This window comes from Phlebotomus papatasi, chromosome 2, assembly GCF_024763615.1.
Source record: "Phlebotomus papatasi isolate M1 chromosome 2, Ppap_2.1, whole genome shotgun sequence".
Lineage (NCBI taxonomy): Eukaryota > Metazoa > Arthropoda > Insecta > Diptera > Psychodidae > Phlebotomus > Phlebotomus papatasi.
The window spans coordinates 76,222,094-76,235,326 of record NC_077223.1 but is presented as its reverse complement, the minus strand read 5'-3'; the positions used below and the strand labels follow the sequence as shown (position 1 = coordinate 76,235,326).

The 13,233-nt window shown below is 34.1% G+C and overlaps 1 protein-coding gene across 1 annotated transcript; it reads right to left on the bottom strand.

Moving 5' to 3' along the window:
- Positions 1–4,236: 4,236 nt before the first annotated feature.
- Positions 4,237–5,682, bottom strand: LOC129801042 (putative serine protease K12H4.7). The gene is made up of 2 exons (XM_055845801.1): positions 5,671–5,682; positions 4,237–5,580 (listed from the first exon to the last, which is right to left on the bottom strand). The coding sequence occupies exons 1-2, from the start codon at positions 5,680–5,682 to the stop codon at positions 4,237–4,239; spliced, it is 1,356 nt and encodes a 451-aa protein (XP_055701776.1).
- Positions 5,683–13,233: the final 7,551 nt, after the last annotated feature.

The window sequence follows — 13,233 nt, the reverse complement described above, 5'->3', positions numbered from 1 at the left end:
TGATTCTATCCCACTCTGTTATTGATTCTATCCCACTCTGGGATTGATTCTATCCCATTTTGGGATTGATTCTATCCTACTCTGGGATTGATTCTATCCCACTCTGGGATTGATTCTATCCCACTCTGGGATTGATTGTTGATTCTATCTCACTATGGGATTGATTCTATCCCATGGGATTGATTCTATCCCATTTTGGGATTGATTCTATCCCACTCTGGGATTGATTCTATCCCACTCTGAGATTGATTCTATCCCACACTGGGATTGATTCTATCCCACTCTGGGATTGATTCTTTCCCATTTTGGGATTGATTCTATCCCATTTTGGGATTGATTCTATACCACTCTGGGATTCATTCTATCCCATTTCGGTATTTAATTTAGCCTTCCTAAGTGTCCCACTGCCAAACCTCCCCTTCACCGCATGAAGTGTTCATGTCCATGCCTTCTTCAGAGCCCAGTGCTCGGCTTTCGACATGGGTCTTTGTTGTGTTATACAAGAAATACCGAGCTCAGAGGAAGAAAAAGAATGTCTTCCACTAATCCCCAAATAGCCAAGAATTAGGCAATCTAGTCACTTGCAGTGTCTTATTGTGAAAAGTCTCACAGATACTGGTACAGTCGAGTTCATCAAATTTGAACTACACAAATTTGAACGACGGTTGAGTTCAAACTGTAAAATTTGAGGTTATGTGAAGAAAGGTTTTTCACAATAAATTAAATTGATATATTCTCTAAAGTTTTTTATCTTAATTTAAGAAAAGTAAATTTCACATGAATTCCGTTATGTTTTTGGAAATATTGTTGAAATTTGAGGAGTGAGAAATGTCATCTTTACTCTCCAAATGTTAAAATTTTAGGAACTTTTTTATCACATTAATTGCCTTGACGGATTCGTAGAGATGCAGTGGACAAAATCCTATTTTATGCTAAAAATTAGCATCCTCTTTGAGGTTACACAACACGTGTGTGTACACTGTATCCACTGCAGCCCTTTTGCACTAATAACCAGGCACAAGACAGCACACCTTCATATTTCGCTTTAAATACAGAACACTCGTACAAGACATGTCATTACCATCCTTCTACCCAAACCGATTCCAAAATGACAATAGGTTATTGATTTTATCCCACTGAGGTATAGATTCTACGATTATGGTATCAGTTTTATATTATTAAGACATTCTTATTCCCGATGGGATAGAATCAATCCCAGAGTGGGATAGAATCAATCCCAAAATGGGATAGAATCAATCCCAAAATGGGATAGAATCAATCCCAGAGTGGGATAGAATCAATCCCAGTGTGGGATAGAATCAATCCCAAAATGGGATAGAATCAATCCCAAAATGGGATAGAATCAATCCCAGAGTGGGATAGAATCAATCCCAGTGTGGGATAGAATCAATCCCAAAATGGGATAGAATCAATCCCAAAATGGGATAGAATCAATCCCATAGTGGGATAGAATCAATCCCAAAATGGGATAGAATCAATCCCAGAGTAGGATAGAATTAATCCCAAAATGGGATAGAATCAATCCCATAGTGGGATAGAATCAATCCCAAAATGGGATAGAATCAATCCCATAGTGGGATAGAATCAATCCCAAAATGGGATAGAATCAATCCCAGAGTAGGATAGAATTAATCCCAAAATGGGATAGAATCAATCCCATAGTGGGATAGAATCAATCCCAAAATGGGATAGAATCAATCCCAGAGTGGGATAGAATCAATCCCAGTGTGGGATAGAATCAATCCCAGATGGGATAGAATCAATCCCAAAATGGGATAGAATCAATCCCAAAATGGGATAGAATCAATCCCAGAATAGAATCAATCCCAAAATGGATAGAATCAATCCCAAAATGGGATAGAATCAATCCCAGAGTGGGATAGAATCAATCCCAGAGTGGGATAGAATCAATCCCAAAATGGGATAGAATCAATCCCATAGTGGGATAAAAATCAATCCCACAGTGGGATAGAATCAATACCAAAATGGGATAGAATCAATACCAGAATGGGATAGAATCAATACCAAAATAGGATAGAATCAATACTCATTGCGATTGAAAATTAATGAATTTATGGTATTAAATCAATGACAGAGATTTTCTTGAATTTAATCCCAAAATACCCTAGAATTTAATACCACGAGGTATTGGAGCCCTTTTAATACCAAAAGTATCCCAAAAAAGTATTGATTCTAGGGTATTTTTTTTCTCTGTGTTATTTATCTGACCCCTTACTAGGGACAAGCTAATAGATGGTTCAGTGCAATTATTTAAATGTACAGTGAGTGTCAATAGTTTGTTGCCTAATGGATGTTTGAGAAATCAAGTGAAAAAAATGATAGAAAAAAATACTTTTCCAAATTTTTCTTTTTGCAGATGAGTTCCTTGTAATCCGTAGATATTATTTATAGTTTTCAAAAAAAATAATTAATTTTATTTCATATCAAAAATAATTGTTTTCCAAAAGTTGGTCATTTTTGAAAAATCAAAAGTTTGTTGCCTCATTAAAAAAACTAATTCAAAATGATGAAAACGTGCAACCAACTTTATGTAAACCGGTTACATTTTGAGCTTATGTCATTTGATAGGCAAATGGTGGATTTGTACATTTTTAAGGCTGTCAATGGTAAATATATAGGTGTAAAAGTGATGATAAATAACAAGAAATAATCAGTTTTTTGATAATTCATAATTTAGGTTATAATGGCAAATTACAAAAAGTTGAAAGGTGGGATATTGTCCAGAGATACTGTTGGAAGGAATCGGCGTCGCTTAATTGCCAAATTTTATGGAAATTCATGAAAAGTTATACATAAAATGGTCAAATATTATAGTTATGAGGCACGAGTACATCTGAAAAACGCTACTGGTAGACCCAGGGTTTCGACTCAGAAAGTCGATAACCGCAATCTAGGTATCTCTGATAGTAACCCCATGATGTTTGCTTCAAAAATTCAGAGTCGGCTGGTTACAGAAGGCATACAGGCTTCAAAACCAACCGCAATTTAATGAAAGTGGTAAGAATAATTACTTGGTTTGCAGGTTTCCATTGGTAAACAAAACCAATCTGGTTAAAAGGTTGTAAATTCACTTGGAGCATGCTAAAAACGTAAAAATACAACCTCTTACGCAGTTTGGATTTGCTTACCAATGAAATCTTGCGAGCCAAGTACCTATTCTTATATTTTCTTTCATTTTGAGTTTGATTTTCGAAGCATTTGAAGCCTGTATGCCTTCTGTAACCAGCCGACTTTGAATTTTTGAAGCAAACATCATGGGGTTACTATCAGAGATACCTAGAATGTGGTTATCGACTTTCTGAGTCGAAACCCTGGGTCTACCAGTAGCGTTTTTCAGATGTACTCGTGCCTCATAACTATAATATTTGACCATTTTATGTATAACTTTTCATGAATTTCCATAAAATTTGGCAATTAAGCGACGCCGATTCCTTCCAGCAGTATCTCTGAACAATATCCCACCTTTCAACTTTTTGTAATTTTCCATTATAACCTAAATTATGAATTATCAAAAAACTGATTATTTCTTGTTATTTATCATCACTCTTACACCTATATATTTAACATTGACAGCCTTAAAAATGTACAAATCTATCATTTGCCTATCAAATGACATAAGCTCAAAATGTAACCGGTTTACATAAAGTTGGTTGCACGTTTTCATCATTTTGAATTAGTTTTTTTAATGAGGCAACAAACTTTTGATTTTTCAAAAATGACCAACTTTTGGAAATCAATTATTTTTGATATGAAATAAAATTAATTATTTTTTTTGAAAACTATAAATAATATCTACGGATTACAAGGAACTCATCTGCAAAAAGAAAAATTTGGAAAAGTATTTTTTTCTATCATTTTTTTCACTTGATTTCTCAAACATCCATTAGGCAACAAACTATTGACACTCACTGTAGTTTAAATTATTTCCAGACCTGAAAAAGTATTATAATCACATAATGTATGTTACTACGAGTTTTTATGAAGGCATATAATTACTCAAAAAGACAACTTCTTTACCTAAAATCATGACAATTGCACAGGAATAAAAATCTTTAATTAATCGTCAGATTCATAAATTTAAGTGTCACACAATTTTATTGGAGAACAGACTATGAGTCATCTCAATACTGAAGACTTTATCGCTCTTTGAAATGTTTTGATGCTCTGGTATTACAATCTTATCTGCGTAATGTCCTAAAATATCATTAGCCATTGTTTTACCAGAGATATTGTTCTTAATTTACTCGCTAACATTTCGGGACTATCGGCATCGCTGATAGAGTACAAATCTGCACAGTGTGATGCCATTGGAATAACTGCAACTGGAGCGAATGAATTAACATTCTCCTGTACTCCTGCAGTTCTCCACGGATCCAATTCACCATGAGTTGAATATACATTTGTAATAACTGGATTCAATCCATTGCGATTGAGATTAGTTATGTAGCTGTTGTAGTTGATGGAGTCATTGTAGAAGGATTCGTCAAAAACGTGAGTACACATTTGGTAAAGGAGTTCAACGGGAAAACTCGAACCAAAAGGCTGATTTTCAGATCCTGAACTTTGATACCAGCCAAACTCATTGCATTCCTGATATAGCCATTGCCGTTGGCCATAAGCAGCTTCTGATTCCCATGAAGTTTCACGAAGTAAATCAGCGGCTAATTCGAATTCCGGTAACCAACAAAGATTTCCCAAAATCCATCTAGTGTATTCAGCAAAACCATCGATATCATTATCGTGCATCATGATAATTTCGCAGGCTAGCTCAATATCTCCGGGCCAGTGATACTGAACAATAATTGCCAATAACGCTGCAAGGTTTCCGAAGAACAACCAAATATCAAGTTCATTATCTCGTAAAGTTTGGCATAAGTTAAATTTTTCAGAGATTTCCTCAAATTCTCCGACTGCTACCATGCGTTCGGCTTCACTAAATGCTCCTTCTATACGATTATAGCATGAATCACCAGAAACCGTTCGTACTGATTGTCCGACAGTTTCAAAGTACTCGTAAAAGTCTGGTTTTGCAAATAAGGGTGCACTCGAAGACCAAGCTCCATTGATTAAATCTGGGTAGTACTGTCTGAACCATGTTACCATTGTGGCAGAATAGAAGCCTCCAACAAGAATAACTCCTGAACTAGAAGCACCAGGAATTTCCTGTTTCATAACCTTTATGAAGTGAGCTAGGTCTGCAAGGGCTTGGCTTACATGGAGATACTGGAGATTTTTGAATGAAGTATCAGGAGTTGGTCGACTTACACCATAATATCGATGCTCAGTAGAGAAAAGATATCCATTTAATTCTCTTGCCATATCATATGTATGACCACCGATAATCCATCCTGGGGTAATAGTCCAGTCTCCACCAACATAGATAAATATGGGTCCACCTGGTTGATAGAATTCATCATTTGCCAAGTATCTCATTTGATAAGTTGCATTGTTGGACTCATCAAAATGATCAACCAATTGCTCAATCCATTCTTCAGTCACAACCCTGGAATCACTCTTGGGGGTAGGTGGAGGCGGTTCCTGATGCAAATAATCAAAAATTTTCCATGGATTACAAAACACTCCACAAATACATTGTAGTACCACAAGAAAACACAATATTTCACGAACGGACTTCATCATCTTCTCTTCTCGAACTGTCGAAAATTTGTTGATTGATTCTTCGTTTTATACTGAGCTTATCTGGATGCTTATCAATCGGAATAATTCTTCAGGATTGATATTTAAAATTACGAAATATGATTTATTGCTACTCTTATTATTGGTTTATTTCAGATAACATATTTTGTCAAAACTGAAAATCTCGGTTGATTAAGTTATATGGAGTTTAACAACTTAATAAGGTATAGGGGAAACTGGGGCAACATCAAACACGGGGTAGCACCAAACACTAATTTTTATTTCTTAACTACTTGGACTATCTCGACCATTTCTTCAGTGGACAAGCCTCCCTAAAATGCCTATAAAGGACAATGAGCAAAATTGTATGGGAGCTGGTCCAACCCTTCGCCAGAGATGGGACTAGGCTCATTTTGTAGGTATTGGTGTATAACTTAAAAATTATCGAGACCAAAGTGAAAAAAGACTGTTAATCCTTGGGAAATTAACGAGATCTTTCTGAAAATTCGCAACTTTGACAATTTATTACTCGAAAACGACTTAACCGATCTTAATGAAATTCGGGTCACAGTTGGTATATGACTTAAGTTTTATGTAAATATTTTTAGATCTTCCCTTTGAGCGGTCCGTCTGGTAGCTCCCATACAAACTAATCATGTTTTAAAGACATCGAGCATTACAGGGCAACAAAACGAAAACTTTTTCGTTGAATGTCAAATCACAGGTATTTTCGGAGTCCTTGATGTATCTTGAACATATGACTCCAAGAAACTTATAGACCATCAGGTCAACTTTTTCAGATATCTTAGAGTAAGAGTTCTTAAGGATTCTTACTATTACTATTCTTACTAGTAGAATAGGAGAATTCATAAAAATAGGGTAGAACTATTTTTATGAAACTTGCTTTTTTTTTAAATAACAGCATATCGTAAGTCGTTGGCGCCAAAGAACGTTTTCTAAAAGAGATCTGAACTCAAGGAACATTTTCCTAAAAGAAACCGTATCGCTATCCCTCCATTTTTCTTGTATCCAGATTTTCCTCAAATATTCTCGAATATTCTAAATTCCGTTAAAAGTATTGCCTCGATTGCATCCTTTTATCGTATTTAGAGAAATATTCTCTTTAAAAAATGAGCTAGGATTCCTGAAATTCATAGGGTTTTAAAGGTACCGTTACTGAAGAATTTTAACAAAAGGTTCTCAGTATAATTAATTAAAACATTTTTTCTCTGAATTCATTACTCAAAGTATTTAAATAACGATATCTTTTAGGACCCTGCGATCTTTAGAGGTTTTAAATTTTTTTTCAAGAATATCACTGCATAAGAGACTTTTCTCTAGATACAATCCTTTGTTTATGAATTTGAAAGATGGTAAAAGATTTATAAGGAAGATTTGGAGAATTTCAGGGAAAATGAAGAGATAAAGATATGGTTTGTTCCAGTAAAATTTTCTTTGAGTTCCTATTTACAAATTACACAGGTCTACAAAATTACTTTTTTAAAAAATTCTTAAGAAGTATTAGTTGATTATTATGCTATCGGGTGTACTGATTTAGAAAATGACTTTAATTTTTTTCAATCACGTCACAATTCTGAGAATTTATTTATTTTTTTGCTTTTTAGCTGTTTTGTTTAACTTTATTGATTATATCTCCGGTTCTAGTGAACGGAATTAAAATTTTAGATATCCGTTGGAATGGTGAAGAGTTGCCCTCCAACTTTGTTTAATACATGAAATCCGTAAAACCACCCCTTGAGGGTGAAATAATGAGGTTTTCCTAAGAGATCCTAAAAAAAATGCTTTGGACTGAGGTTTTAAAAAAATCATATATAATAACAAACTAAACCAGATTATTTAGGTGCTCTCTATGGGAGAGCATAGAGGTTCCTTGGGGGTATATATTCGACCAATAGAGACACTTCCTGTGAATTCTCTAAATGTCTCATTTATTGAGTCATTTTTGAAAATACAAAAATTCTGTCTTACAGCAAATTGTTCTAGGGATTTTTGAGATTCAAATCTTTAGAATCGGGAAATTGATTCTTTAGCAATAGATTGCTTAAATTTGTTTGGAAAACACAATGTTCTCTTAAACTGAGTATCCATTCTTTTAGTCAAGATACATCTTAATATTGTCTACGATTGAGTAATGGTTAAATCCCATTTATTAAAAAAAAATAATGAAAGAATCGCCTTGTCCCACACTACCCCTGTCCCAAACCTCCCCGGTCTCCCCTACATTACTAAATTATTATATTTATATATTTTCTATACTAAGTTTCATTATTTAGTTAATTTTGCTCAAAATAAAGCGAAAATCCATTCATATTCACAAATTTTAATTTGTTAATTTCTCACCTTTTCACCATCGAAATTTTCATCGATCGACCATGTTTTCCAATGAAAAACACAATGAGGTGACTGTTGTTTATTCGTTTTGTTTAACATTTAAATGTTACATTTCTGTCTAATTTTAGTTAAATTAAGTGCTAATCTTTATTGTTAACGGTATGTGAAGTTTTCAAATGAAATAATTACCTATTTCGTGAACAAAAAGGGTTTTTCTAAAGTGCCTGCAAATGATTCAATAGGAAACCCTGGAAATATGATTTGTTTTGAAGAGACTTTCTTATTTTTTTAAATGGGAAAGGAGAAAAGAGCAGGAATAAGAACAAATCCTGCACTCAGAAGCAACTCAACAAGGTTTTGGAAGCCTTTCGTAGCGGTTTCACTTACACTGCTTGTCTCCAATTAGAAACTTTCCCTTGTCTCCATTTGAATTAATTTGTTTCCAATAGAAGCATTTTACGCTCGCGCATTTTTCTTGTATTTAAGAAGTTTTCAAATTATATCTAAAGAATTTTCACTAAACAGTAACATTCTAGAAGAGTCAAGGAGCAAATTTATGTAATTCTCTTCAGAAAAAATGTGAACTTAATGTATTGAATCTTCTGTCAAAGTTAAAGCGTCTGGAAATGGTTTTGAATTAGGACATTTACCCTATCAATATTGAGTTAAATTTGAACTCCTCTTTTAGATCTTTTAAAATGATTTTACAGAAAACTTTTGGAAAAGTTTTAGTGAACAAATTAATAATGAATTTTGCTTTGCACTTCAAGTGAAAAGTTTAGTCCAGAACGACTAGAAACATTGAACGTGTCCTGGAAAATTGAATAAAGATGCTTTCAAGCAGGAGGCAAAAGCAAAAGTACTGTCGGATGTCCAGTCAACCAAGAAAATTTCATTACTGACCTTATCAAAAGTTTGGCATTATTTTGGCCAAAATCGACTTTACTCAATCACAATAGCTCAGGCTGAAATCAAAACTAAGGAAAAAAGAAGAGATAGTCCTGCAGGATATTGCAAACTAACTCCTACGGTCGGGATATGAGACGTGTGGAAAGCGATTGAAGGGGATTTCCGAAAGTTTGAGGCTATTTTTTTTGTTTAGATGGAAAGGCGCGCAAAGCTGTCGAATGTTAAACGATATCACGATGTTGCGATTTATCTTCCCTTCTTTTCGCATTCACTCCCTCTTTTCAGAATCAAGCTCCATTGGGAGGCAAAATGTTTTTTCCATGCATCACAATTCACCAGCACGTTTTGCTGTTGCTTTTGCTGAATCCCCAAAATTTAGCATCTCAACGGGACCATCAACGTGCCTAAAATATTCATTTTCCAATCAGTTAATCTTCTTTCAAAATTTTCTAACAGTTTCCCATGTTCATTAAATGCATCGTTTGCTGTGGATGCTTCTAGAGAGAGAGAAGCTTTCTTGCTACTTTTGCACTCTCTGACGTAATATAATATATTGTGACGTGTTTTCCTATGGGAACTTCTTTAGCACCATCCACAGTTCATAAATTTTCCCCTGATGTATCATGAAAGAATTCTTTTACTTTTCTTTACAGTTATCTGGGATAAACCATTTGCTATGTTTCACGAAACTAACAAAATATAATTCTTTTTGCTATTTTTTGCAGCTAAAAATTCAAGAAGATGAATCAACATATCTCAATTGTCTTGGTGAGATGAAATGGAGCGCCTTTTTGCTAACCACCCATGCACTTTGTTAATAAGGACTAACTGTCTGGAGAGGTAAGACGCATGCGTTTATTTTCTATGAATCGATTTACATTGGTGTTGGTATAGTACCCCCTCAAAAAAAAGTATAACACAACAATAATTGCAAATGCACAAACATTCTTTCTACTAGTTGTGAAAAGTCCTGAAAACTTTCTGATGAGTACCCCCTCCATACGATGATTTAAGAAGTTTTCAAAGCACACCAACTTGTTTTGTAAATAATTCAAATACCGTAGTGAGAGAGATACAAATTCAACACAAAATTTTCCCGCGGAGCTTGGTAAAAGTATGAAAGTAAAGTTTCTTACTTTGTAAACTCCTTTTGTACTCCTCAAAATATCCGGAAACTTTTCCCTGTGAAAAAGTTAGGAGACGTAGATCAATTTTCATCAGCAAGCTATGGGGCATATTATCTTGTTTTTAGTGGTAGTTGCATTCTTAACCAAACAATTTTGAACTTTTCGTGCTATTTCAGTTGATCTCTGTATCATCTCATGTTTTATCTAAAAAAAAAAACCAAAGTGCTGAAATTCATAAAATATCCAAAACTATTATGGTGACTGATAGTTGTAATGTATTACACAAGTTTAGTTAAAAGCCTTAAAAGCAAATATCTCATGTTTCACATTAAACTTTTTCGACACGTGAGGTATTCTTTTAAACGCTTTTTACCAACACAGATGTTTCAGCAAACTTTCTCAAGTTTTTGTGGGTAAAGCTTTTATATTTGAGAGCACCATAAAATTTTGCAACCAAATTAAAAATACTTTTTATTTCGTATAATACATAAAGTGGATACTATCATATACCCTTAATCAATGTAAAGTTTTAACTGCTCGAACTCCATGAGAGAGCACTTTTCACAATCGAAATGTGCTCACCATTCTGGTTTTAAACGGTAAGAGATATCGACTTCCGGTCTTCGATGACCCTCCCACATATCAACATTCTCTAACGAACTAACTTAATAAAATTGTCCCCCATCCCTTCCATCCCCTCCTACAACATGTTTTTTTGACTTATCTCAAAATTGGCCTAGGTAGTCCAGCTGAATATTTCATCCTTATGCCCTAGACACACTTACGACTTAAGTGAAAAATGATAGAAATGTGGTATAAACATTATTCCGAAAACAATTATGCTAAGTCGTCTCTCGGCTAATCCTCAAGTCTGTCAGGGCCCTTAGACACCTCTTACTGCTTAAATCGCAATCTTGAATCAGGGGCCTCTCGACATTCCATTTTTCCATACGTTTTTGCATAGAGGCACTAAAGACTAGAGAATTGACTTATCAGTCTGATATATTTCGAAATCGTGCATTAAAAGCTATCTAAAAATATATTTCATAATGTTCGCCAAAATTATACAAGAACTACGAGCAATTTTGTTTAAGTCGCGGTGTAATAGCTGCAAAACATTAACAAGGAAAATTGAAAAAAAGCTTCACTTTTTATTAGACTTTATGGGCCCCTGCTTAAATTATTTAGGCTCGAAGTTAAACCACCCTATAGGGCCTATTTTGCAACCGATTTGATCAAATTTGGATTTTTTTGAAAGGCTGTCAAATTTCAAACTCAACAGCTTGATCAGAATCGACAATGAATTGGAAAAGTAGCGGAATGTAACGATATCAAACTCTATTTCAAAAAGGGTCCTATGACCGAGATCTATCGATGGATTTACCATACTATGACAAAAAATTTTCGACCCTAGAAAACCCCCAGATAATTATCTTAGACTTTTAAGTAAAAATCTATTTAAAAAAAAATCAAAATTTCGATATGAAATTCGCCCAAAGCACTTTTCAAGGGTCATATGACCGAGATCAATCGATGGATTTATCATACCCTTGATAAAAAGTTTTCAAAGCTATAAAATCCCCAGGTTATAAACCTAGGTTAGATAGATCTTAAATTTTTAGTAAAAGGGGGTGGCAAAGCGTTCGAGACTTTGCGAGCTGTTCGAACTCCCAAGACGGAAACACATTTTTGGAGGAGTTTGGATGGAAATGGGGGGAAAAAGTACAGGGAAGTGGGGCACTTTTGAAATTAGGCTTTTTTCTCCTATTTCTAAATGGAACTGACCTTTATCATATTGTAATTTAGCTTCATAATAGTTTCTTGAAGCTAAATTATATCATGGTGAAGTTTCATTAAAAAATTGGTGAAAAAAAACAAATTTCAAAAATGTCCCAAAAGGTGTCCCACTTCCCCTTAGAAAATTTGTCTTTGAAACAATTATAGCTGAACCTGTAGTAATTTTATAAAATAGGGGACAGCCGGCATATTTGTGACACTTTGTTATGTTTTGATTTTAAAACATTATTTCCAAAACTCAGAAAACTATTTTGAAATTTTCTATACCGCTTAGTATACTCACTAGTATAGACTTTATTCAAATAACTCAATTAGTAATTAATAATTCACAAGGCAAATCTCACTTCAGGTCAAATGTACAAATCACCATTAACGTGATTTAATACAATATTCATTGAATATTCAATAATATCACTCAAAAGAAGCGAAGAAACATTGTTAGTACTTCACCACAGCTAAATAAGACTGAAGTAAACACGAAGTTCTGTCATATTTCTCTTAAGCAATTGCTCACACTGAATTTTCAACAAAGCAATTTCAACTCAAATCATATTCAAAATTTAACGTATTATGACCAACGCACAATAACTTTTGTTTGTAAACATGTTTTCAAAATTTGCTATGAGGATGAGCGAGATGACTAGATCTAGATCTCACTCATTCTCATTGAAATATCAAAAACATGTTTACTAAACAAAAGTTATTGTGCGTTGCGCATTATGTGTTAAAATCTTCCAAAAAGAACAAATATTTAGATAGAATTCATTATTCATCAAATATTGGAATAAAAATCCATCATTTTAATCAATTTATTTTTAGTGTCCAATTTTATCCTCAAAGTGTCCAAAATAAGAAACTGAACAAAATTATGAGCCTTTCCCCTATGATATTTTGAAAGCATTTTCCTTAAAAATCTCTCGTCTATTTATCTATTTTTCTAGGTCAATTTAATTATATTCACTACGTAGGGTATCCCTTGATATACAAGATGATCCCTTGAAAGTTGTTTACTAGTAGACAATTCAACTGTGCCTTTTACATTAATCCAAAATAAAATCTTCTATTTGTCTTCATCCTCAAAGATATCTCCAGGGAGAGCTTTCACAATTTGTAGTTATCCCAAAAATATGTATTCTCTATCCCTTTAAGGATTGTCTTGACTTTTGAATGTCTTGTCTGTGCCTCGTGGGAGACAAATGAGGGTGGTGAAATGCTAGAGAAAAGGCAAAGAAAGGATCCTGGTTCTGGCTAGATAAGGGGACATTTTGCACATTGGATGGATGAAAAAAAACAGTGTTCAGAAGAGAGTGAAACTTATGACAGTCTTGGAAAAACTTTAGAGGCGATTTCCTTCATTTGTGCAAGTTTT